Here is a 27,683-nt window from a genome sequence, read left to right on the forward strand (position 1 = left end):
AAAAGACTGTGTTAGTGTTGACGATAGAATTGGGAAATGTCAGTCCCCACAAAAATGCAAAAATTATATATTGGGCACAACCACTCCACTGAAACAACGCATGCAGGCACATAGGAATCAAGACGCTATTCACCAGCACTTTGTAGATACCCAAAATAAAAAAAAAATAAAAAAACATCCTTAAAAGAACTACTTATGAACACCAAATCATACACAAAGAATGCAACTGTTGCGAAAAATTAGTGCACGAATTTTCAGAGGGGCCTCCATCTTTTCCCAGCTTGCAATGTAAGACGAACTGTCAAGTATAAGGCAGATCGGCGGCTGCAGTGAAATGGTTCCTTTCTGTATGTACACATTTATTAGTCATCGCCTCTCCTCCCTCATAGCTTAATCACTAAATTCTTGTTATCTTATAAATTATATGAAAAACGAAGGAATGTTTCCTTCTTAAAGAAAATAACTTCAAACTAAAATTACTATCTCGATCCGCTCCGGTATAAAACCAAGCCGCTCCCCAAATTTGCTCTCAATAAATGTAGTTTAGATAGCAACGCTTCCAAGTTTTGTACGTGGCGATGGGGTGTGAGCTTGGGCATGGAGGGAGGCGGCGATTGACCAGAATTAAACATAGTAAGTAATCGTTCCTTTTTGTAGTCATCATTGGACTAATTGAATTTAATCATAATTGAGCATGTTCAGATTCTTCTAACAAATGTATTGGCATTTGTTTTGTTAAGAAAGGTATAAATGGATTTCTTTAAATTCTTAGTGTTTTTGAGTGGTCGCGTGGCCACATAGAATCTATCCAAGTGTAGTGTGCTGAGCCACCTAAGTTCCGTTTATTGCTTTGTTTTGATAATTTTAAATGAGTTTAGTTTTGTAAGAAAAATGCTTAAAATCAGACGTATTTACCTATCGAGTTGTACTTGTGCACATGCTGGAACATGTCCATTGGTAGGGCTATCAGCCGCATAACATTGGCATGAACCTAGTGAAAGTCGCCATAACATTCACGACAGCAACTATGGCTGTTTATTGATAGCAGCAGTCAGCATCGTCATGCAATGCTCCAACCTTAACATCCAATGCGAGGCAGAAAGACAATTGTCATTGTGTGGGAGATATCCCTTCATCCACGTGAAACAAGACCGCTGACAGGAACGCATAACAAAATTGAAGAATTTAAACGTGTGTAATTAACATTCGTTTATGTATAATATGTATATATAACTTATTTTCAACTTATGATGCTCAATTTTATTGTCAACATTTTGCCACCATCTTTTGTAAATACTTAAAAATAGGTCTTTGGCAACTGTACTACCTTTCTGTCCTAATGACGTTACAAAACGCATGGTGGTCCATATTTGTATAATAAGTACGCTTGATAACAGCAGTATGTATAGGTTGACGAAACAGCAGCTGCTGCGTTTATACATACTGGAGTAAATGGAAGAATCCCATTACCTGAATGTGTGTACGTATTAGTAACCGTAATAATGAAGTGAAGAAAAGAATGAGATAGTATGAAACAATATAAAAAAGCTAGTTAACAATGGGAAAACCATTCTATTCAATGAATGTTGTATCTGTGAAAAATTGTGCCCTAAAAGTAATAACTAAATAGTGTTGAATATCATTATTGGCAATTGTCAATTGCAGAATTGTATTTTCACACGCATGTCTAAGATAAAAGGTGAGATCAATACATGCAAACAAAAGGTAAACTGTATCACTACACAGTTTACCTCTTGTTGACAATAGAATAAAATGAACATTATAGGAAAAATAATCTGATTAGATATAATTAATCATAACCCCACCTTTTCTTTACTACGTATTTCCCATGAAGGCTCTAACTAAAAGACTGGAATAAGGATTTGTAAAATTTTATTGACAGCAGGACTCGCCGAATTTATGCAAAAGAAAAAACTGTTTATAAGCCAAAGAAGAATGCTGGTAACTATACTACCCAAGAGAGTAGGAAGTGTGCTATTGGATACATTAAACTACCTGTTGTAGGTATGAAGAGTGAAGCCTTAGAAACAACATGGGTGAAAAAGAATCCCTACTCAAAAGAGAAGAGTTTCTTGAGATTCTACCTCTCAAGTCTGTTTGGACACAAACTAAAAAAATATGGCTCTTACTGAGAAAAATGTTGAAGATTAGGATATTTAAATGCAACAGGAAGAATGTGGAAAGTGCAAGTATTGGCCAACCTTCTTTTTTCTTTAAACAATAACTCTCATGATTACGTATTTGTAAGATCCAGTTGTGGTAACAAAATAAACCCACATAAGAAATAACTATATACTCTTGTGATTTTTAAGATTTCCTATCTCAAAATGAATCTAAATATAGGCCGAGTGGGTACCAGAAAGATCTAGACAAAGTCGCACCAAGGAGTTGGTATTTGACAGACAGTTTGAAAAGTCTTGACCACCTTCTTTGGGACCATACAGCTACAGCTGGTTTAAATCTAACAGTGGAGGGCCTTCTAGACTTAAGAATTACTTTCCTCGCCACTCTAGAAAAGTCTCTAGCTCGTAACAGATGATTGACAATATCCATGAAGTCATAAGAGGCATGTGGAGGTTTGATGGGACCTACTTCAACAACACCAAGTGGAACATCTACCTCCAGGAGTGGAAGTTCAGGAAACCAATCCCTTGGGGGCCACCAAAGGGCTATCAATGCATAAAGGTTTAGATTCTACCATTCTCGAAGAAAGGTATCTACTGCTCATGCCTGAGGATACTGGCATGGAAGGCAGTCAACTGGGAGTGTTGTGTTTTGCGTAGTTACAGATTGATGTATGGGTCTCCCCAAAGGTTCCACAACTCCTGGCATACCTGTGGAAGAAGATACCATTCTGATGGAAGACTGCCCTTTCCTGCTCATTTGGCCTGTGATAACCTTGTTTCTCCCTGGGACAAAGTGAGTAAAAGATTAATGTTCCTGGACTGTCCAAAGAGGAGAGAAGTTTCTTTGCTAGTCTGAATAAATCTCTTGATTTGCCTCCTTACCTCTTTTTGTAAGAATGAGAGGCTGAAGTGCAAGAAAAGACTGCAATCATCTTGTCTCTGACTAGATGTTCTGCTTGTGTAAGACCATTGCATAACACCAAAAGCTCTGGGTTGTTTAAAAGTAGTTTGCTCTTCTCTACAGTCCAACTCCCTGACATCAAATGTTTTTCAGAATGGCCCCCCATTCTGCCTCCGAGACATCTAAGGACAACGTAAGGTCTGGGTAATTAAGGTCTAGGGGTGTGGTAGAAAACTGACTATTCATCTCTGTCAGAAAAAAACTGAAAAGAGCGTGTTGATCTTCGTCCCCAGATAATCAACCTGATCGGAAGTATGTGTTCTAAATGTCAATAGAAATGGTCCGTTTGCCGAATGGCCACCAGGACTGAAATGAAGGAATGCATTGAATATGGAGTAAAATGAACAAACTTGTTGCAACTGGAAATTTTGAGTACTAGCCTCCAGTCCCTCTCTGAGGTCTTGGAAACAAACAAAAATTAATGGTAAGACTTTGGTGACTAGATTAAGATTGGCTTGATGGCCTTGTTGTGTAACAGCTATCTGATATTCCCTTCCCAAACTCAGAACTTTTGTGTCTGAACAGAGTGGGAAGAGAAGGATATTGAGAATATCAACAAGGGTGGAAAAATGACGAAAGGTACGAAATATAATTTTCTGAGAACCATCACTACCCAAGGTTTGGTTCAACTTAAAGCTTTGCCAGACACTTAAGAAACTCTGTAGGACCTTCAGAGGAGCCTTATAACCTTTTTTGAACTGAGAATTCAAAACATCAGTTATGGTTGCATTTGCAATTCTTTCACCGAGAATGGGAGCCTTGATCACTTACTGAATCAAAACTCCGGAGTGGTTTGGGATATTCTGCAAGGAAATTTTCATGTGGAAAAGATTGTAAGTGCAAGACCCTTGAGGGAAGACGTCAAAGATTGTGCTAAGAATTTTATATTCTCCTGCTGTGAGACATCTAAGGCAATGGCCTTAAACCCTTGGAAGTTAAGGAGTGAATGATGTGATGTGTCAGAGATAACTACTAAAGGTTGGCTGGACTACTTTATAAGATAATTAAGTTCCTGTTACTTTCAAAATGAGTTGTAAAAACGAAAATGAGATGTTCCTTCCTTGTTTTTGGAAATAGGTCTATCAAGGTGAAAGTAATACTCTAATGCCTCATCAAGAAACGCTGTCCCTTCAGAACTAACATTTATTTAACCATTACGATTATTACACCTACATCGACCTACATCAATGTAGGTGACATAGGTTCCGAGTCTGATGGTGGTGTCTTTGCCAAGACACAGTTCTGTCAAATGCTTGATAGGAATGAAGCCAATCTGCCCACCCCTGAAAGATTGCCAAACGAGACTGCAGAGAAACCTGCAGTTCCCTATTTCTTCTTTGGAGATGACACCTTCACTCTGAGGGATTATATGATGAAACCATACCCAGCACGAAATCTGACAGCACATGAGAGCATCTTTAATTACCGACTGAGCAGGGCAAGACGTACAAAGGAGAATGCCTTTGGCATACTAGCAAACAGGTAGGTATTGTTCACAAGTATTATACTATCTTTATTTGGTTTGCTTGTTTAAAAACTTATTAATATGAAACTCCTTTTTTACACCATTTCTTTTCTACAGAAATGCGTATCTCATAATTAAATCAATATTTTCCATTTCTCTTCCACAGATTCAGTGTTTCACACTAGCATAAATCTTCAGCATGACTGTATCGAGTCTGTAGTGCTGGCCGCTTGTGTGTTGCACGACTTAATTTTAACAAGAAATCCTAATACCATGAATGAGGCAAATCTAGAAGACTCGGTGACACATAAGGCCATACCTGGTCACTGGAGGTCTGACGAAACTAAATCCTCAAAGCTGTCAGAGAGGAATCATTACTTGCAAGGGTCAACGAGATCACCTTACTGATTATTTTAACTCCCCTGCAGGCTCCATTAGTTGGCAAGATACAATGATATCAAACAAGGAAACAATAAGATCATTCCTGTAAATACTTTATAAGATTAAATAGAAATAACTGTAAATATCAAAATAAATTTGGAAAATGTAAATTATTTATATCATATTACTCAACACATTTTCTATGAGTTGTATTCAGTTCAGTGTAATATTTATCTATACCTGCCATTCACAAAGTATATAATGAAAAATGCAAATTTTAAATGCTATTTTTACTTCTAAAAATTGCCCTATCATTTATATACTTCAGAATATTCTAATAAACTGTATTGGTTTCAATTAAGTCACTGACATACTTTTTTAAAATAAAAATTCAGTGAAAGTACTAAATAAAAACCACAAATATATTTATTCAACTTAAAGTTGTATTTTGGTGTCTTGAGTATATGAGAAGTTCATATTTTAGGGCTGTTGCCTTGTATAATAAGGCGCCCTATGAGGTAATGTTAGACTTGCGATAATCTTACGCTAAGTCGGTTGGTATTGCACTTCCATATTCATGGGAGTGTCTTGGGGTTTGTAGATCACTAACGAAGTCGGTATTATCTTCTTGGGTTATTGACGACGATGTGTTAAACTCATGATAATTCGGTGATTAGGTGAGGATCTAGTAGAAACCACGAAGTACAAAAATACTTATATTCTCTGAATTTGCATGGTGAAGATCAGATATGATTGTACAAATCTTCTAATGACGATAGCTTGATCGCTTCTGCCAATGATGATGGCTAATTCTATTCTCTCTACATGATAAAGCTTAGGTAAAGAGGTACAGGTCTTCTAATGACGATAGCTAACTCTATTCTCCTCCGCCTACCATCTCGGTTACAAGTTATGAAGGAAGCAGATAGTAGCTCGAACATATGAACATACAATCAGATGACATAGTTACATACGAACACACAATCAAAATGAGACACGCTACAGATCACGTAGGCTGTTTGAATTATAGGTCGCGGTAGTTGTCTCAAGCAGGGAGCTTGGACTAGAGTTTATAAACAAATGAATGACTACAGGTGACGGCATGTTATCTTAGCCTACTTTTATTGTATACGTCATCTTTAGCGTCTCTAGTCTGATCACATTCCTGCAAGCAATCTGGTTGACCTCTTTAGTTTTAGTCTTTTATATATATGGACTAACATTCCATATTTTTATTATGTAAACACTTACACATACAGCATATAAAAATACTGAAAACCATGAATCCCAAATATATGTTCATCAAAACATAAAAATAAAGGCAATAAAACCCGAATGCAGGACAGAACGTACAGCTTCTTGGCTCAACTTTTGAGATGACCTGTCATCTAATGTTGTGTAGTGATGTGTGTGAATTTAAAAAAGGTTGATAGCCCTTATCCTTTGTACTTTGTTGTAACTTGGTACATTTAAGTGCCAATGAGTTATATTTCCCTTTGAGTAATTTATTTCATTTGTCTCTTATGTAATTACTCTTTGCTATGGTTAACCTTTAGTTATTAAATTAATTTCAATTTTAAATTCAATAATACAATGGAACATACTTCATTTTAGTAACATATTCAATATAAAAATTCTTTTTAAAAATCCCTAGATGGCTTACAGTACGAGAAAATAAATAAAACTTACTTCGCAGCTGCTATGTGACCAATTCCATAGCTGCCCTGAGTATGTGGGACCATTTTGGGTTTTCCAGTTGTGCCTGATGTGAAAAAGATCTGAGCCACATCATCCCTCTTGGTTTTCAGGCAGGGTTCTACAGCTACACTTTTTGCATGCTTAATAAGGTCATCATAACTTGTCCAGTCTGATCTAGAAGCAAAACTGGATTTTAGGTAAACAATAATAATTATAATACAGTACTTGAATTTACATCTTAATCATAAATTCACTGATTCTCTGAATACCCCTAAATTATTTCAACAGTGAAATTCAATAAAATTTTGCATGATAAAATTGATTATTTCGATATTTACCTGATGTTAAAGTTAGCTTATATCTTTGAGCCATTAGGTGCAATGGATATTAAAACAAACAATATAACACTTGCTGTTTCCCTCAAGTGGCACTGGAATGTTTATGTTGTTGTCAGAATTCTTCATGACCAGCCACTAAGACGTGGGGAGGCTAGGTGGGTTTCCACTTTCATAACAGGTATAAGTAATCCGTCGTCTATTATCCAGATCACCATTATCCAGAATGTGACATAATCCGACACACCCGGACAAGGGACCGAGGCCCAAAGATACGATTTATATAAATAAGAAAGAAAAGAAAAAATATGGTTGACAGTGCTGCATGGCCTCAGGAAAATGTTAGTAACATTGCTAAGTTGCTAACACGAATGAACAGACAGATTGGTTTTGTAAGGTGGGGGAGTCATGGAGAAGTTTCCGATAGCTGGGCGTCACGGGAGAGCGGGGCCAGCAAGGCTGTGCAGAAGTAGTCACTCAGAAAAGGGATTGTTTTGGAAGGATGGTGCACCTGGGGAGAAGTTTCCCTGGCTGGGAAGGGGTGGGGATGCAGTGTTGGATGGATGAAGAGGGCTTGGCAGATGTCCGACTTGCTAAGATGGTTTTGTTTCCTGTTTTTAAGCTTGTGATAATTCATATTTTATTAAAGGAATATGTATAGTATTGAGCTATGGTACAGAGATAGGTACGAGCTATGGTACAGAGATAGGTACTACAGAGAGATAGGGAGAGAACAATAGTTACTGAAGTATCACTTACCTACATTGAAGCCTATACAATAAAACACACATTCCGTTTTTTTTATTCATCATTTACGCCATTCTCATTTATATCTATACGATTCTCTCATTCCTTATTTTTACAACCCATAAGATAAATGGATCACACTCATAGGTTACGTACGTACACACACATTCGCTGGGATTGTTGAACAGTTACCAGGCCTTGTTTTGTTTTGGGTTTTTATGCTTGGTTTTCCCACATTTTATTAAAGGATATTTATAGTACTGTACTGGAACAACGCAAAAGAAAATAACAAAGAAGAGAGAGAGAGAGAGAGAGAGAGAGAGAGAGAGAGAAACAACAACCCAGTTTTGAAATGTTCAAAACAAGTCGTGGGTGGTCACGCCAAATGTCACCTGACGTAGCTCCAGGCATTGCACGTGGGAGCCACGGTGAATGCTGCGGGGTAAGCGCTAGGGTCACCAGCATCGTTCGCCGTCGTTGTTTTCTTTCCGCGGCGAAGCACGCGGGCCTCCTAATTGCGCTGTAGCCTACGGCGAAACCGATTAACACATTTACAACCCTGTACGACATGGCAACGCTGTAGTGTGGTATAAAAGGTCAGGTCGGCGCCCTCAGGTCAGGGAAAGGCCCGTGCCAACAAGAAGTGTTGGCTTAATACAACAACAACAACCCTCAGGTCAGCTGTTGTTTCCGTCTCCCAAGACCAGCAGTTTCCTTCAAGCTCTCCACAGCGCCCTTCAAGATGCCGAACCTCCTAAAACAACCAAGGAAGGGACCATCAACGTCACATCTTGCAGGACCTTCTTTCGGCCCGGAAAAGACTCCTACAGCCACTCCTACAACCACTCCTGCAGACATTCAGGACAGGGAAAATGTCAACTTCCACCTACAGGAGTCGGAGTTGGATGAGATTCTGACTGATGAGTCTGACAGCGACACGGAAACTCTCCATGAAGCCACCCCAATTGACGAGGGACAGAACGTTCCCTTGTCGAAGATATTTATTTCTTCTGAATTGCAGTCTTACAATAATGGTGTAACAAATAATGTAAATATCTGAGAGGAATTCTTATATACATCTAAAAAATATTATCTTGAATAGGTAGAATTCCTATTTATTTCCAAGAATGTTTGATAAGTTATTAGATGTTATTCTATATCGCTTAATTAAAAATCGCCCATAGTCAACAGTTTTATATGTCTAAGTGTATGTCTGAATGGTAAAATCGAAGCAAGAAAATTCTAGTGCTAGTCTTATATAGTACCTATCCTATGTTCATTTATTTGTGATGTTACATTAATTACATATTATATATATTACAGATGGCTACTATCAAAAAGTTACCATAAAACTAAAATAGATAAATTTGTAGGAAAACAACGAAGAGACGAGCTGTTACAATGATTGTTTACGGAACGGCAAGCTCTGTTCACAGGCCCGCCCTTTTGTACCCTGCGGCACCACAACGGTGGGCGTGGTCTTGACGTGAAGTTGACGTACATAGAACATTACAATATCGGCGTTAGTTTCAGGTAGACGTCCGACCTTGCTTTCTATGCACGTACATTTGCGGCGCAATTTACGGTGCTCGCTTTACGTCCGTTAGCCCGTGTCCTGTTTACCAGCTATTCAAGGTCATTTCACCACAATGATGCCCACGATCCACATACGTGGGCATACGCCGTCGTGATACGTGAATGTGTGACCCCAGCATAATAACGATCTGTCTACGTAACCTATCAGTCTCTCCCATCTTCCAGTACTTCACAGAATTACTCATCTTTTCTCTATGGGAAAGAAAAGCAGACTCGTGCCCCTACAAATAGGCTAACACGCACTCGGCCATCATGCACAACTAAAACATTAGGTTCACGTTCTTATAAAACCAAAGGCTTCTATTTCTGCTTGCTGACATAATGCACAAACAGAAAACAAGCACAACACCGTACAGATCCTTACCTTACCTTACAGACCTTACATGTTGTTCGGGTTGCCCCAGGTCCCTCAGTGTGAGGCACCTCTAATGTTTACCAGAGAGTTGCTAGTACATCTTCCGGTATATTTTGCATCTTCCAATCTTGGATGGTCTGGGATGCAGTTTAGATATTTGTCGAGCTTATTCTTAAACACATCTACGCTCACTCCTGATATATTCCTCAGATGAGCTAGCAACGCATTGAATAGACGCTGCATTATCGATGCTGGTGCGTAGTGGATTAATGTCCTGTGTACTTTCCTTATTTTTCCTGGTATAGTTTTGGGCACTATTAATCTACCTCTGCTTGCTCTTTCTGATATTTTTAGTTCCATGATGTTTTCTGCTATTCCTTCTATCTGTTTCCATGCCTGAATTATCATGTAGCGTTCTCTTCTCCTTTCTAGACTATATAATTTTAAGGATTGTAGTCTTTCCCAGTAGTCAAGGTCCTTAACTTCTTCTATTCTAGCTGTAAAGGACCTTTGTACACTCTCTATTTGTGCAATATCTTTTTGATAGTGTGGGTACCATATCATATTGCAATATTCAAGTGGACTACGAACATATGTTTTATAAAGCATAATCATGTGTTCAGCTTTTCTTGTTTTGAAGTGTCGTAACAACATTCCCATTTTTGCTTTACATTTTGCCAACAGAATTGCTATTTGATCATTGCATAACATGTTCCTATTCATCATCACACCAAGGTCTTTAACTGCTTCCTTATTTGTGATTGTCTCATTATTAGGTCCCCTATATGCATATAGCTTTCCTTCTCTGTCTCCATAATTTATTGATTCAAATTTATCAGAGTTAAATACCATCCTATTTACCTCTGCCCAATCATATACTTTGTTAAGGTCTCTTTGTAGAGCGTTCCTATCTTCATCACAAGAATTTCTCTACTATTCTTGTGTCATCGGCGAAACTACTCACTACCGAATCCTTAACATTACTGTCTATGTCTTCAATCATAATAACAAACAGTATTACAGCTAACACCGTACCTTGTGGCACACCGGATATTACCTGAGCTTCATCCGATTTCTCATCGTTTGCAATAACTATCTGTTTTCTGTTGTGTAAAAATTCTTTTAACCATCTTCCTACTTTATCCACGATATTGTGTTTTCTAATTTTCTTCGCTAAAATATTATGGTCTACCTTGTCAAAAGCTTTTGCAAAGTCTAGATAAACCACATCTGTTTCATTTCCGCTTTGTGTACTTTTTCCGGGTACGAAACCATGTTGTCCTATATTAAACAAATTATTTTTTATTAAATGTTTCATAATATTTTTCTTCATTACCTTTTCATACACTTTCATAATATGTGATGTTAGACTCACAGGCCTATAATTAATTGCCTCTAGTCTTGATCCACTTTTGAAAGTAGGGGTAATATATGCTAATTTGTGCTCATCATAAATTTTGCCTGTATCTACACTTTGTCTTAATAATATTGCAAGTGGCTTTGCGATAGAATGAACTACTTTCTTTAACAAAATAGCAGGAACTCCGTCAGGCCCTGCTGCAGCTCCATTTTTAATTTCATTAATAGCCTGCACAATATCAGCTTCATTGATATCTATGTCAGCTAAATATTCACTATTTTCGTCCCTTACTTCTACTAGGGGTGAATTCTCTCTTATATCGTTCTGCCAATATGTTGCACATTTCCTTTTTTTCATTCGTTAATCTCCCTTCAATTCTTAGTGGGCCAATTTCTATTCTTCTTTTATTCATCTTTTTCGCGTATGAGTATAATAGTTTGGGATTTTTCTTGATATTTATTAGGGTTTTTTCTTCCAAGTCCCGTTTTTCATTTTCTTTTGATTGTATAATCTTTTGTTCTGCATTTTCTATCTTACTTTTTAGTTCTATAACTTTCCATGCATTTTTTTCTTTTGCAAGACCTTTTTTCCACTTTCTGATTTTCTGGAACAAGATCCTTCTGTCTCTTGGTATGCATGACTGATGTTTACTTTTCTTCTTCGGTATATATTTATCCACTATTTTCTCTAATATTTTATATAATATCTCCGTATTTAACCCTTATGTCATCACTTACGAAAATGTTATCCCAATCTTTGTTTAATTCTTCATTTATTTCTGACCATTTTATATTTTTACTGTAGAAGTTGTATTTTCCATATCCTTCCCACTTTTTCATTTCTTGCTTATCCCTGTTTTCACTTGCTTTGGAATGGACTGTTAATTCTATGACATTATGGTCTGAAATACTCGCATTATAAACTATTATTTCTTTAACATAATTCATCTCGTTCACAAATACTAGGTCTAAAGTATTTTCCTTTCTTGTTGGCAGGTGATTTATTTGTTGAATGTTGTATTCTAGTAGCATATCTAATAGCTTTTCGAATTGCCTCTTATATTCTGCACTACTATTACTTTCTTTTTTATATGTATAAGTACAACCACAATGAAATGATCAATGAAATGTCAAAATTTTACCGCCAATGACGCCATATGCACAAGGACATGGCAGGAAGGATTCTGCCAAGAACATAAACAACCCAATGACACTTGGTGGGAAATAGGTGATTACAGAGACAGTCCTTGCAGATCAACCAAAATTATTTTTGCGTTTATTATTTTGAATGCAAATCGCACTTGACGGCGCAAAATCCGGACTAACTTTAACAGTAGGTAAAATTATTTCAAATAATTACTATCATTAAAATCGACTAAAGTGTAACATTAAATACACTAATACAATATATTTGACATTAGAATATATATGGAAACAATAGTGCTAATATAGCCCTAATATTTCCAATTCATATTTCATTTCTATGAATTAAATATTTACGAATTAAAGGTAGATATACAAATACACAAATCAGCTATAATGTCACTGGATAATACTGATATTTGAGGTTTATGTAGTATACGTATCCCCGTATACTTGAGGTTTCTAGCACAAAGAATGACCCTTAGAAACATGTAATAGACCTTTGATACTGATATTAAGATCATTACTAATATATTCCTGACTAAAGTTTATGACAAAAGAAGAGATTTTCATTTGGAAATATAATGGGACTAACAAGATTTTACTCAAATCCATCACTTAATATGGCTGATGGAGTCCTTTCTAGTTTCTAAATTTGCAAAATGTTTATTGTTGGTGACAACTTTATTGTTAATTATCAGAATGTAAATTTGCAACTAATAAGAAAATTCATGGTAAAGTTCTATAAGCTTACTAATATCTGTAGTCCATTACTTCTGTTATCTCGTGTAAGCTTGTAGTACATATATATTTTACAACTACTTTAACCATCATATTCATTAGTGCATATACTATTATGAATTTTACAATATATAATATATATATATATATATATATATATATATATATATATATATAATATATATATATATATATAAATTTTGTATTTATACAATAATTTTATGCATGAAGTTGAGGGGTATCAAAAATAAAAAATAAACTTGAAGAATGGTACAAAAAATCTAAAAGACAAGCACCTCTTGTATATCTACGTTGTTCTACAATGACCTTTGACATTTACACTAACATTGTTTGTTTTACTTTTCTACTTTTGAACACTTTTTTTCTTTGCTTTGTATCATTCTTTTTAAAAACTTGCAAGCGAAGTACTCGTACACTGTATGTGGCAGTAATGATTGAATGCTTCATCAATGCTGCTTTACTCTACGATCTAAAATTTGGCAATAAATGCATCAGTTATAACATATGTATTTTTGTTTTAATTACTTATATTGTATTTTTCTTTTGTCTGATTAATTTGTTACCATGCCTCTTAATTATATTTATTTTCACTATTTCGCTCCTCCTAAGTCAGCATAATGTACATCTATAACTGTGTTCACAGGCTACTGATGGAATCCTTACAAGTGTTCAATAGAATCTACCCATAATTTATACTAGCTTAACTTCAGACAGGCATGCACAGATGCTGAGATACTTCACTCAAAGGACATATATTTATAGCAATACATTATGATTTGAAAAGAATATTAAGAGAGAAAACTAATTAAATTACAAAGACTGTAAAGAGAAAACTAACTAAACTTACAAGACTTGATCATCACTCTTTGATACAAGGACACGAAGAGGTATTCCTTGAGTAACATCATTCAATCTGCAGGCAGTGTCAAAATCACATATCACACAGTCGACACCGCACTCAGATATTCGATGAGCTACATCATTAGCAGTCAGGAGAGTTGTTGCTGGTGATATTATCATTCCTGGGGTAGGTAAATCAAGTTTTATATACTGTACAGAAGACATTTCTATAATCGATACTGAACACCTTTTAAAGGCATTTTAGGTTTAGGCAGAAACTAAGCAGAAGGCTAAATTATTGGATAAAATTTTTGTTGCTTGGTTTGAAATACATAGTACCTGTACATGGTTTAAAGAATTCAGTGGATTTTTTTCTATAGTAATGGAATAGGCTGCCAGCAATTATTTCACTCGCAGCAACAGAGTAAAAATCACAATTTTTGGAATTAAATTGTATTTTTCCTAACTATACAAACCTGAGGTCCTTTACATAAGGAATTACTATATAGCGCCAGCTGGACCGGTCGTAAGATTTCTAACAAGTAGTTCGGTAGTAACTGCTTGTCCGATGGTCGGGAGTCCCGCCCGACTGGAGGTAAACATATCACTTTCCTTTAGGCCCAGGAACAGAGTGAGGGGTAGCATGAGGTGGGACTATATGACACGTAATACAAACCCTCGGTCCTTTACATAAGGAAGACTCACTTATTGGTGGGTGGAATCTGAGTCTTGTGAACAGACTGGTGTTCGCCCAACCTGGGTTCCCTCCCTGGTCGTAAGAGCAAATGGGTTGGGGGGGGGGGGGGGGACCTAGCCTCTTTCCAACTGATCGGAGCGTGTACTGCAAAATCAGTGGTCAGACCTCTGGACCAATTCATAAGAGGGAGGCAAGCGTGCCTCTTATGAATAGCAAGCAAGAACTAGGTCCTATGTAAGAGCCAAATATAAAGTATTGGGTTTGTCTCTCAATGGTGTCCGCTTCCCCCCTTGTTAGGGAAGGGACGGATAAACGCTTCTATCCCTAATGAAAGGGATAGAATGGAGCTTGGTTACGTAGCTTACCTGCATCGTCATCCTGTCCAGCGTGGTGACGACAGCTACCCTCTGCCCGCAGGGAGAGGGAAGAAAAATAGAAGGAAGAGAAGCCAGTCACACTCTCATTCACTCTCCATTCATGCAGTCTCACAAGGATGAGATGCTACCTTGTCTGGTAAAGGAGCTGGGTGAGCTACCCAACTTGTTGAGCAGCCACCACGGGTCCAAAGGAAAATGTTTCCAAGGACCTGTGGGCAATATCCCAAAGGTAGAAGGAGGTGAAGGTGGTCTGGTTGGCCCAAACCCCTGCCTTTAGTACCTGTGCCACGGACAAGTTCTTGTGGAATGCAAGGGTTGGACCAATGCCTCTGACTTCGTGGGCTCTCGGACAAAGGGTACTGGTGTCGGCACTCCTGTCTGAGTCGTACGTCTTCCGGATTACCTCACGAAGCCAGAAAGAAACAGTGTTCTTGGACACTTCCCCGGTGCTAACGAAGAGGCGTCAACACTCAGGCCTGAGGTGTCGAATTTTCTTCAGATAGCGCCGTAGCACCCTCACAGGACAAAGCAGCATCTCATCCGCATCATTATCGGTGAAGTCTTCCAGGGAGGGGATTGTGAAGGACTCGAACCTGGCGGCAAGGACCGAAAGGTTCTGAGTCTTTGCTACGAAGTCCGGGACGAAATCAAGTGTAACTGATCCCCATCCCCTTGACTGTTTAACATCGAAGGAAAGACGGTGGAGTTCTCCTACTCTCTTCACTGATGCCAGGGCCAGCAGAAAGATGGTCTTGAGGGTCAGATCCGTCTGATGACTCTCGGAGTGGCTCATAGGGTCTGCGAGTCAAGCTCCTAAGGATGAGAGTCACATCCCACCCCGGGGGCCTGAGTTCCCTGGGTGGGCAAGACCTCTCGCATCTCCTCATTAAGAGTGATATTTCCATGGAGGTGGAAATATCGACTCCTCGCAGTTTAAGGACTAGGGCCAGGGCGGCTCTGTAGCCTTTAACTGCAGAGACAGAGAGGAGCTTCTCTCAGCGAAGAAAGACGAGGAAATCCGCTACCTGCTGAAGAGTGGCTCTGAGCGGAGAGAGACCCTGTCCATGACACCAACCACAGAAGACGGACCACTTTCCCTGGTATACTGCTGCAGAGAACTGTCTGAGGTAACCAGCCATCTCTGTTGCTGCTCAGCGAGAAAAGCCTCTCGCTCGCAAGAGATGGTGGATAACCGGCAGCCGTGAAGACACAGGGAATGAACTGCCTGGTGGTACTGTTCTACGTGTGGTTGGCACAGCAGGGTTTGCCATGGGGGAATCTCTTGCGGTGCCTTGGGGAGAAGAGCCAGTAGGTCCAGATACCAAATGACCTGGGGCCATTTGGGTGCCACCAGAATCATCCGAAGATTGCTGGTGATCAACACTCTGCTGATCACCTTGCGAATCAAGCAGAACGGGCGAAAGGCGTACACTACGAGGTTGTCCCATGGGTGTTGGAACGCGTCCTCTGCAGCTGCCCATGGGTCCGGCACAACTGAGAAGAAAACCTGAAGTTTTCTGTTGTGCCGGGTGGCGAACAGATCCACGACTGGACGCCCCCATAGGTAGAAGAGCCTTTTCGCCACATCTGGGTGTAGAGACCAATCGGTCCCAATCACCTGATTCTGGCGGCTGAGCTTGTCTGCCACTACGTTCCTCTTGCCTGAAATGTATCTGGCTGACAGCTTTACCGAGTGAGCTATGGCCCACTTGTGCACCTGCATCATCAACTGGTGCAACGGGAGGGACACTAGGCCCCCCTATTTGTTGACGTATGCCACTATCGTGGTGTTGTTGCTCATCAACACCACTGTGTGTCCCATCAGTTGTTCCTGGAACTCTTGGAGTGTGAGGGACGCAGCCTTGAGTTCCAGGAAGTTGATGTGAAGGTGTCTGTCATGATGGTTCTACACTCCTGCAACCAGCAACTCTTCCAGGTGTGCGCCCCAACCCTCGGTCAATGCGTCTGAGAACAGCAGCCTCTCCGGAGGGAGAGTGCGCAGGGGCACTCCTATTACGAGGTTCCTGTCGTCTAGCCACCAGGCCAGGTCCTCCCTTACTTCCTCCGTGAGAGGAACCAGGAAGGATTGTGGATCCTATGCCTGTGACCAGCACTCCTTTAGTCTCCACTGAAGAGACCGCAGGTGAAGATGCCAGTGAGGGACTAACTTCTCCAGTGACGACAAGTGACCGATGATCATGACTTGCCACTGCTGAGCTGACTGTTCCTGTCGAGACAGGAACTGTCTGGCTGCCTCCCTGAACTTGCTGATCTGCGAGTCTGCGGGGAAGACTCGCCCTGCTACCGTATCGATCAGCATGCCCAGGTACTTTATCCTCTGCTCGGGCTCGAGATCTGACTTCTCGACATTCACCACGGTCCCCAGATCGTGGCATAAGTAGAGGAGTCGATCTCTGTCCTGTAGCAACTGCGAGCGGGACGGGACCAGCCAATCATCGAGATACCTCATCAGACGTATCACAACTGAATGGGCCCAAGCCGACACCAGAGTGAACACTCGCGTGAACACCTGTGAGGTGGTTGAGAGACCGAAACAAAGTGCCCTGAATTGGTACACCGTCCCGTCGAGGATAAAGCGGAAGTACTTCCTGGAGGACTGATGGATGGGTATTTGGAAATACGCATCTTTCAGGTTCACTGAAAGCAGGAAACCGTTCTCCCTGATGGAATCGAGCACTGAGCGTGCTGTTTCCATCGTGAACTGAGTCTGGCGAACGAATTGGTTTAAGGGAGAGAGACCTATCACCGGTCTCCAGCCCCCCGTAGACTTCTCCAATAGGAAGAGTCGGCTGTAGAAACCCAGCGACTGATCTCGTACGATCTCCACAGCTCGTTTGCTCAGCATGGTCTTGACTTCTGCCTGTAGTGCTATGTCCCTGGCAGAACCGGGAACGTATGTCTGAAGGTGGACCGGGTGCGAAGTGAGGGGTGGCAGAGACTCGAAGGGTAGTAGGTATCCCTCCCGAAGAACATCCACTACACAGGTCTCAGCTCTGTATCGCTGCCAAGTTGCCCAATGGCTCGCCAGGCACCCCCCCAACTTCCGGCAGCAGGTGAGGGGGAATGCCGTCCCTAGCGTTTCCCTCTCTTTGGCTTCTGCTTGGCAGGTCTCCCACGGGAGTAGGAGGCTTGGGAGGAGGGCTGACGCTCACTCGAAGTGAAAGACGAAGGCTGGGTCTTTCCTCGCGACCTTGATGGTGCTAGCGTCTTGGAAGCGGAGGAAGAGCTAGCCAAGCTCCAAGGCTTGGCTGCAGTTGCTTGAGACTGCCCAGAAGTCTTCAAGACTGCTTGGTGTACTAGGCGGTCACTGTCCTCAGTGCGACACTTTTCCACCACAGTGTCCACCATCTCTCTGGGGAAGAGAGGAGGAACCCAGCAACGGTCTGTTCCGTAGACCAAACGTCACCTCTCAACCGGCCGCTCTGGTTACCCGAGCCAGGACAGAGTCCCGTCATCTCAGGACCAGGTTGGCCTACAGGTTGGCCGTCTGGGGGGGAAGTAGGAGATGGCCCTATCTCCAGACTGGCAGAGTCTCTCGAATGCCGAGTCTTCCTCGGGAACGATAGCTCCCAAGGAGGCTGCGACTCTGGATGCCATGAGGGACCACAGATCCAGCCAGGAGACGGCCTGGAAGGCTGCCATGGCAGTCGCTTCCAGGGCCAATGCCTCTTGCTGTGAGAACCAGAGGTTCTCAGCCAGCAGGTGATGGAGAGGCACCCCCAGAGTTAGCCTAGCTATCTCTGGGTCAACCTGCTTGGTTGGCAACAGGTCCACTGATGGCACGTAGAAACGCCGCTGGCGAGGCAGAGAAGGGGGAAGCAGCTTGTCCGACCTGCTGGACCTAAGCTAATCCTCCTGTCTGGAGACAAGAGCGTTCACCTGGCCCAGCACACCTTCGGCCAAGGTGGACAGGGGTAAGCCCACCGTCACTCTGGGTTCCTTCTTGGGACCCCAGAATGACTCTAACCTTGATGGAGGGTTGGAGGGAGCAACCACCGATCCTTCCCCGAGATCGTTGTGCTGACGAATCAGCACAATAACCTCTGCGAAGGACCTCTGTATCTCAGGGGTGATCGCGTCCTGAGGCGATGCACGGTCAGATCCATCCAGGCCGATCCCCTCCCGAGACACTCTTCCTTCAGGAGAAAGAACCTCGCTAGACCCCTCGTGGTCTCCTCCAACCACTTGTGCGTACGACCTGCTAGGTCCAAGGACCAAGCCAGGATTGTAGGCTCTCGTGGCGGGTCTGTGAGGAGCGCACTCCTCGTGGTCACCCCTGCTCGCCTCGCTCCTCCCGGTGTAACCCGAGAGTTTGAAGGTACAGGTGAGGTAGACCGGATGCTTCTACCCTGCCTACCAGCAGAGCCGGTGGGCTGGGAGGACTGCAGGCGATCGCCAACCTGCGGTGGCGATCGAGCTGCAGGTCTGGACTAGCAGTCTCCGTGTGGAGAAGCGCTGTACCGAGGACGGTAGCATTGGTTTCGTGCATCAGGAGAGCTGCTACCAGTCGTGCGAGCCATCCGGTCCCAGTGTGAGCGACGATCGGATGAATGGTAGTGTCCACTGACACGGTGAGAGTGAGCACCGTCTTCTCAACGCGCCACAGTACCTGGTCCAGCCGAGGCTGGACCTGGTGACCGGGGGGACCTCTTCCCAGCCTCAACATGTGGACGGTCTGGTGGGACCGTCATGTCAACCCTGGGAACCGGGGGATTGCCACAAGAGTGATCACTGGCCTGGTGAGAGTCATCTGAGCTACTATTGCCAACCTTCCGCTCCATGCCTGAGTCCTGACGGCGATCATGCTCAACAGTTTGGACCCTGGCTGCATGGTCACCAGGAGGTGACCGTACACTTGGTGAGGCTCGTGAGCGAGCGGCCGAGACGGTTCCTGGTCCGGAGGTGGAACCTCTGGAGCCAGGAGCAGAGGTACCAGTGGTAACCAGTACCCCTAAGGTCCCCGTCTTCTTCCTCCCTGGGGAAGGAGAGACGGGCCCAGTTCCTGAAGGAACGGGAGGACCAGCGGAAGACCCACCTATCCCGCTGGAGTGGGACAGACCCTTAGAAATCTCTGTGTGAGACTTCTTAGGGGTGGGCGAGGCCACCTTCATCTTCCTCGGCTGGGGGGCCTTGGAAGTTGAAGGGGAAGAGGCGGCAGAAAAACGACGACGGAGAAGACAACGACACCTTCCTCTTCTTCCTGGACTACTTCGCCAACTTCCTCAGGACAACCGACAGGTCCTCCATCCAGGACAGAGCTGGGGCAGTTGCAGTAGCAACACGGCCCAACTGCACCTGTCCGGAGGAACCTGCGGAAGGAGCAGCACTACCACGGGCAGGAACAGAGACAGCAGGAACAGCCATAGGATCTGGTGGTTGGTCAAGCAAGGAGCTCTTTGGGCACTCAAAGTCAGGGGGCGGGGCGAGGACAGCAAACCCCGGCGGCGGAGGAACCATCTCCTTCCGCGGCACGTAAGTCAGCGGGGCCTGTACAGCAGCTGAAGGGGGTTACCAATGTCACATGCTGCGTGTACACCAGGTGCGGCGGGGTGGTATACCCTGGTGTTGAGAGAGTGGTTGTAGTCATTGTCACCACCCCATGCATCACTGGGGCCACAGCCAGATGTTGTAACAGCCCCTGGATACTGGGAGTGCCTGTAAGACTCAGCGAGCGCCACACCTGCTGAAGGTCTCCACCCGCAAAGGCAGACACACCTGGGGGAGCAACAGTTGGGTTAAGGTGGGGGGCGCTTCCCGTTGGCTCAGAGGGGGAAAGATCCCACCCTGAATGAACCGAAGACCCCGAGTACAACTCCAGGTCGAGTGCAGAGAAAGCCATACCTGAGAGTTGGCTAGGAGGGAGGAAGAAAGACGTGTGTCACCAGAGGTGTTGAGGGAGAGCTTTCCGACAACACCTTTGGGACTTTACGTGGTTTCCTCCTCTTCTCATAGAGCTCCCACTGCTCCTCCGACCAGGAGACACAAAAATCACATGGTGCGGCCCGAGAGCATTCACGCCCTCAGCACCACGTACATAAAAAATGAGGGTCCATGGAATCACTGGACCTAAATGCCCCACACTTACGACCCTCCACACCAGGGCACACTCTTCGGCTGGATGGGGGGTGAGGGGGCTTCTCCACTTCGTGGGCTTGCATGTTTCCAGCGATGCAAAACCACAAAAAGATAACAAAAATAATAATAAGTACTTACAGTGCACACACACTAGTAATACAACAAGAAAAAAAGCAGAGATAAGTAGTTCAATTGTTGACATCAACAAAAATCTCACGACGAAGGCAGGCAGAGAGGCGAACACACGTCTACACAGTGGCCGAAAGCAACATGATATGTTTACCTCCAGTCGGGCGGGACTCCCGACTATCGGACAAGCAATTACTACCAAACTACCTTGTTAGAAATCTTACGACCGGTCCAGCTGGCGCTGAATAGTAATTCCTTATTTAAAGGACCGAGGGTTTGTATTACATGTCGGAACAAACATTCAATAGTGTGACAGGTTAATGACTTCTTGTCCAAATCAGGGGTGTATACTAGATGCCATACAGAATTTATCATCTCTTACTTATGATATACTATATTTATTAGAACAGCTTTAACAAAGTAATCTATTCCAGATGTAACTTCTAGTACAAAAATGTTTACTAAATATTTAATAATGAAAAGCACTTACAAAGGCCTTTTAAGGATAACACATTTCATAAATGGAAATGTTAGGAATATTTGTTAATTATCCTAGTCCTAAGAAACATCAGTTAACAGTCAGCCTTAACACCACAACACACCCAATGAAGAGTCCAGCCTTGATCCTCTATATGACCTACCCTGACTTCACATAAGTGCTACCTTCTTCAGGACGGTTATAACTTCAGAAAGCTGACATTTACAAACCTGTTCTTGAAAGTTCCCACAGCAGGTAAGGTGTTATTCGGTGTTTTAGGTATTTTATGTTAGGGGGGATGAACAAACTTCTGACTGCCTCAAGAGTTAGAGATAGGAAAATCTTAGGCCACGTGCATGCAGATTTAGCTACAAGAGAAGAGAGTGTAATTAACCAAACACCTTAGCTTTTGATATCTACTGCATGAAAGCTCACATGCCTTTCATATTAGGTGAGCTAGGTGGTGTTGTTTAAAGGAAATAGTGCCATATTTCCTTTGTCAGTTTTATCTTGGGTATTTTCACCCACAGAAGTAGCCAAAACTAAGTCAGGTGCAGGTGAGAAACCACAGGGTTTCGCACCCAGCCGTCTCTCTCTCTCTCTCTCTCTCTCTCTCTCTCTCTCTCTCTCCGTTCTAGGTAGAAAACAGGTAGAATTCTTTCCTCTCATTATTTCCTTTAATAAGGAGTACAGTGAAGTCACTGTATTCGCAGACTCCAGATTCGTGGACTCTCGTATCCATGGATTTCTCTCTGGAACATATACCCCCATTATTTGTAAGTCAAATTCCAAATCTTAGTGACTATTCATTCCACGTTCTCGTAAATCAAATTCTAAGTCCTTGTAACTATTAATTTTACATCCTAGCGACGATCAATTCCACGTTTTCGCGAGTCAAATTCTACCCCCTCATGATTATTAATATTCCACATTCTCTCGAGTTACATTGAAGAGTTCTCGTGACTATTAATTCTATGTACTAACGATGAGTAATTCCACGTTCTTGTGAGTGCCATGCCAAGGCCTTATGCTTGCAAACTTCAAAGGCTTAGTATTCCAAGAACTTACACCTACAAATCCCAAGGATTTGTGCCTGAAATTCCAAGGCTTCGGGTCTACAAATTCCAAGGCTTGGTGCCTGTAATTCCACGGCCTTGTGCCTAGAAATTCCAGGGTTTTGTGCTTGCAGTTCCAAGGCCTTGCACCTGCAATTCTAAGGGCTTCTGCCTACAAATCCAAGGCTTAGTGCCTGCCAATGCCAAGGCTTAGTGCCTGCAACTTCCAAGGCTTTGTGCCCACGATTCCAAGGCTTTTGTGCCTGCAATTCTAAGGCTTTCATGCCAGTCCTTGTGTGACTTCTGCTCGAAGCGTACATCATTGCTGGACTAGATTGTGAAATTCAGTCACCCCTAACACTTACATCTTCCTCAGTCATACTGCGCTTCATCCGTCTGTAACATACCATCTAAGCAAGTTAGCACAACTCCGAGTTATGGAATTCATATTAAAACCGCAGTCAAGGAATATTTTTATTCCCTCTGAAGATTATTTCTTCCAGCACCTTCAGTGCCACAGGCACCTTGCACCACCACCATGACTGCCACAACCCAGCAGAAGGTAGATTACCAGTACTACTTGTCCCTTGGCCAGAGGTTGGAGTACCAAGGGCAAACCCTGCAGACCTGGGTTCAAGCCAGAGTAGTTGAGGCCAAAGCAGAGAGGGAAGACGAGCAACTCGCCCAAGAAAAAAGAGAAGAAGCATAATGATGAGAGAGGGAAGCAGAGCCTCATCCAAGAGAAAAGAGAAGAAGCAGAACGGCTCGAGAGGGGAGCAGAGCGATGCGAGAGGGAAGCTGAATGGATGGATGGATGGATGTTTGAGTTTTAGGGCAAAAGCCCAGGCACTGGGGCCAAAGAAGCCATTCAGCGCCGTAATGGAGATTAAATTAAATTACATTATGAATGAGTTAATAAGTGTATGAAGAAAATGGTTCATATATAAATTACCATATGAGAAATGAATGAATTAATGAAGAAATAAATGAAGAAAATGCTTAATAAATAAATATATATATCTATGATGTGATAGCTAAAAAATAATTAAATGTTTTTAAAAATATTTATAGACTTTAAAAAGGAGATGAGAGCAGAAATATCTGCTTCATCTCCCAAAATATCACAAAGGGATTTACCCCTAAGATATCTCTCTCTCTGGTTAAAATATCTGGGGCAAGCAACAAGAATGTGCTCCACTGTTAGCATCTTGCCACCGCAAGCACACTCTGGGAGGCTGCCCCCTTCTAAAATAAACTGATGGGTCAAATAAGTGTGCCCAATCCTCAGTCTGCTTAAAACTATTTCTGTTCGCCTATCAGACTGGAAAGACGAAGGCCACGGCAATATATTATTTCTAATATTTCTGTACTTTCTATTATTGGCAAGATGAGGAGAAGTCCATCTTTCTTGCCATTTGCTTAAAATATAAGACCTAAAAGGACCTTTTAGATCTGTATGGGGCACTTTACTAAAGGCTGTTTCTGAGGAGACACTAGCAGCTTTCGCTTCCCTATCTGCCATCTCGTTTCCGCAAATCCCCACATGTGAAGGGACCCAACAGAAAGAGACAGATTTACGCAAATAATACAAATGGAGGAGCGATTCCTGAACTTTTTAAACTAACGGATGGAAGCTATTGAATTTGAATAGCTTCTAAAGTGCTTTTCGAATCCGAGTAAATGACAAAATTAGTGTCGCTACTTAGAACAACTATATCCAGGGCAGAGACTATGGCTGTTAATTCTGTTGTGAATATGGATGCAAAGTCAGGTAGTTTAGCTGTATATGCTGTATCACCAAGTGGATAAACTGCACAGCCAACAATCTCCAGCTACTTTGACTTTGATCCATCCGTATATATTTTTGTCACATTAGTATGGACAGTTTCATGCTCCCAGAATTTTCCCCTAATCTCTTCCTCAGGACAGTCTTTTTTGTTAAATGCTTTTTTGCACACGGATGCTTCTGGAATAAGCCATGGAGGATACACAGGATGTTTTTACTTCCATGACTTTCTGGGATTTAAGATTATTACCCCTAACATCTTCATTTAGTCTAACTTGGAATGGTCTAGAGGCTCTTATACCAGAAAAGACCCGTGAGTCTGCTTCCCTCAGCACCTGGAAAGAGGGATTTTTGGGAGCACTTTTAATTCTAGCCATGTACCTTAATCCTAGTTCTTGCCTTCTCAAATCAAGGGGAAGTTGGTTAGTATCAACATATATGCTTTCAACAGGCGAAGTTCTAAAAGCCCCTGAGCATATTCTCAGCCCCATATTGTGTACAACATCTAGTTCCTTCAGCCTGGTTTGACAAAGCTGAGGAATAAATCTGACAGCCATAGTCTAGCTTGGACCTACACAACGAGTCATATAGTCTCAGCAGGGATTTTTTATCAGCTCCCCAACTAAATCCAGAAACAACCTTTAAAATATTCAGAGATTGTTTAACCTTAATCTTTAAGGAGTTTATGTGGCTGGCCCATGTCAATTTCTGGTCAATGGTCATTCCCAAAAATTTCACTTCATTTTCATAAAGAATGATAGATCCTTTTAATCTGAGTGTGGGAACCTCTTCCACACGCTGGCACCTAGTAAATCTTACAGAAACTGTTTTAGAGGAAGAGAATTTAAAACCATTCTCATCAGCCCACTTTGTAATGGCATTAACAGACCTTTGCAGATGTTTACATACTGACAAGGCATCATATCCTGTGCAGTATATTGCAAGGTCATCAACAAAAAGTGAGCATTTAACAGGTGATGATATTTGTTGGACTATACTGTTTATTGCCACTGAAAAAAGTGTTACACTTAAAACGCTTCCTTGTGGAACACCCTCCTCCTGCACAAAAGGTTGGGAGTGTGTGTTGCCCACTCTAACCTTAAAAAATCTCTCTGTTAAAAAGGAATATACAAATTTAATCATTCTTCCACATATGCCCATCTGGTGCAATTGTTTTATGATGCCAATTCTCCAAGTAGTGTCATATGGCTTTCTTCAAAGGTCCGAAAAATACGCCGATAGTCTGACATCGTTTGGCAAATCCTTGCTGGATTTGATTGGTCAGCCTCAGCAAGGGATCAAGGGTGGAACGATTTTTCCTGAAACCAAATTGAAATGGAGATATTAGTCCTTTTGTTTCCAGGTGCCAAACTAATCTGGTGTTTATAATTTTTTCCATCAGCTTACAAACACAGCTGGTAAGAGCTATTGGTCTATAGCTGGTGGCTTGGGAAGCATCTTTATTAGGCTTTTTTTATGGGAACAATTATGGATATTTTCCAGTCCTCGGGTAAAATTCCAGTTTCCCATATTTGGTTTATAATCTTAAGTAGATACTTTTTGGCATCATCTGGGAGGTGTTTAAGCATTTCATATAAAACTGAATCACCCCCTGGAGCTGTTGATTCAGTTGAAGAGAGGGCCTCCCGAAATTCTCTTAAGGAAAATTTGTGATTGTATGGTTCAGATTTTCCCGATTCAAATTTCAGTCATTTCGGCATTCCGATTCTTTGAAATTCTAGAGAATAATTGTCAGGGCTGGAAACTTGAGAAAAGTGTTTTCCCAGCTCATTGGCAACTTCAGTGGGCTCTGTGATCAGAGTGTTATTGACCTTTAATGAGGGTAGTGGAGACGCAACAAATTTTCCACTTAATTTCCTGATTTTGCGCCACACCACTCTCATTGGAGTTCTGGAATTGATTCCATTGATATAGTAAAGCCAACTTTCTCTTTTGGCTTTCTTGTAAAAGCGCCGCTGCTTGGCTAACGCACGATTATAGATTAATTTAGACTGAGGGGAACCACTAGTTTTGTATCGTCGGTAGCACTTCCTAGTGACTTTCCTCAGAATACCACATGTCTTATTCCACCAGGGAACTGCAGGTCTATGAGGTTTACCTTTTGTCTTGGGAATTGAGCCCTCAGCACTCTTCAGAGTGGATTCAATGAAGTAGTCATAGGCATCCAGGTGAGAATGAAATGACTCAAACTCCCTATCTAGATTGACTCCTTTACTGAACTTGTCCCAGTCAGCATCCTCTACCTTCCACTTAGGTAATGTTTCAGATGGAGCATTTACAACATATTTCAGATGGATCGGGTAATGATCACTTCCATTCAAATCTTCATTAACAGACCAGTTAAAGTCAAGGTGGATATTTGTTGAGGAAATACTAAGGTCCAGTGCAGAGAGATGATTATTATTAATGCTGTGGAAGGTCATTGACCCATTATTATATAGGGCGACATCATTCGTGTCAATAAGGTCCTCGATTATTTTCCCTTTGCTGTCTAAACACCGACTTCCCCAAAGGGGGTTGTGGGCATTAAAATCTCCTAATAAGAGAAATGGAGTGGGAAGTTGGTTAATCAAGGACTGAATATCTCCAATGTTAAAAGAAAGGTCTGGTGGGAGGTATAATGAACAAACCGTTATCCTTTTGTCTAATATGACTGAGACAGCAACAGCTTGTAGAGTTGTATTTAATTGTATTGTGGAGTGCTGCAGAGATTTATTAACAATAATTACAGCACCTCCATGGGCACGATCACCAATTGGGGGAAAAGAGTTAAAAATAGCATAATCAAGTCCAGGATTATAATGAGAGTTACCTAACATAGTCTCCTGCAGGCATACAATCCCTGGATTGAATTCATGCATTAAAACTTTAAAGTCTTCTGACCGGGCTCTGTGACCCTTACAGTTCCACTGAAGGACATCGAAATGATATTGTTATGATACAATAATGTTTTATGCATACTTACCTGGCAGGTATATATATAGCTGGCAGAATTTCAAAACTCGCGGCAACCGCTAGTACACTGGTAGTTCAGGTGATGGCCACCCCGTTCCCGTGGTGCTGGTACTTGGAACTATTCCCGTTTTCCTCAGATTTTCTCTGAACCCTGTCTCCTGAGGGGAGGAGGGTGGGAATTTAATTATATATACCTGCCAGGTAAGTATGCATAAAACTTTATTGTATCATAACAATATCATTTTTATGCATGACACTTACCTGGCAGGTATATATATAGCTGATTGACACATTTGGAGG

The 27,683-nt window shown here is 42.0% G+C and overlaps 1 protein-coding gene across 4 annotated transcripts in view; it reads right to left on the bottom strand.

Annotated features, from left to right (window-relative positions):
* LOC135217025 (acyl-coenzyme A synthetase ACSM3, mitochondrial-like) overlaps positions 1–27,683 on the bottom strand; it is a 271,158-nt gene that overhangs the window by 194,573 nt on the left and 48,902 nt on the right. For 3 of the 4 annotated variants that reach the window (XM_064252622.1, XM_064252643.1, XM_064252635.1), the window contains exons 5-6: positions 13,797–13,971; positions 6,644–6,838 (exon numbers count right to left, since the gene is read on the bottom strand). In XM_064252622.1, the coding sequence (XP_064108692.1) occupies positions 6,644–6,838; positions 13,797–13,971 (370 nt within the window). The remainder of the gene's footprint in view (positions 1–6,643; positions 6,839–13,796; positions 13,972–27,683) is intronic. The other variant, XM_064252627.1, reaches the window with a different exon arrangement.

Source organism: Macrobrachium nipponense, chromosome 19 (genome assembly GCF_015104395.2).
Source record: "Macrobrachium nipponense isolate FS-2020 chromosome 19, ASM1510439v2, whole genome shotgun sequence".
Lineage (NCBI taxonomy): Eukaryota > Metazoa > Arthropoda > Malacostraca > Decapoda > Palaemonidae > Macrobrachium > Macrobrachium nipponense.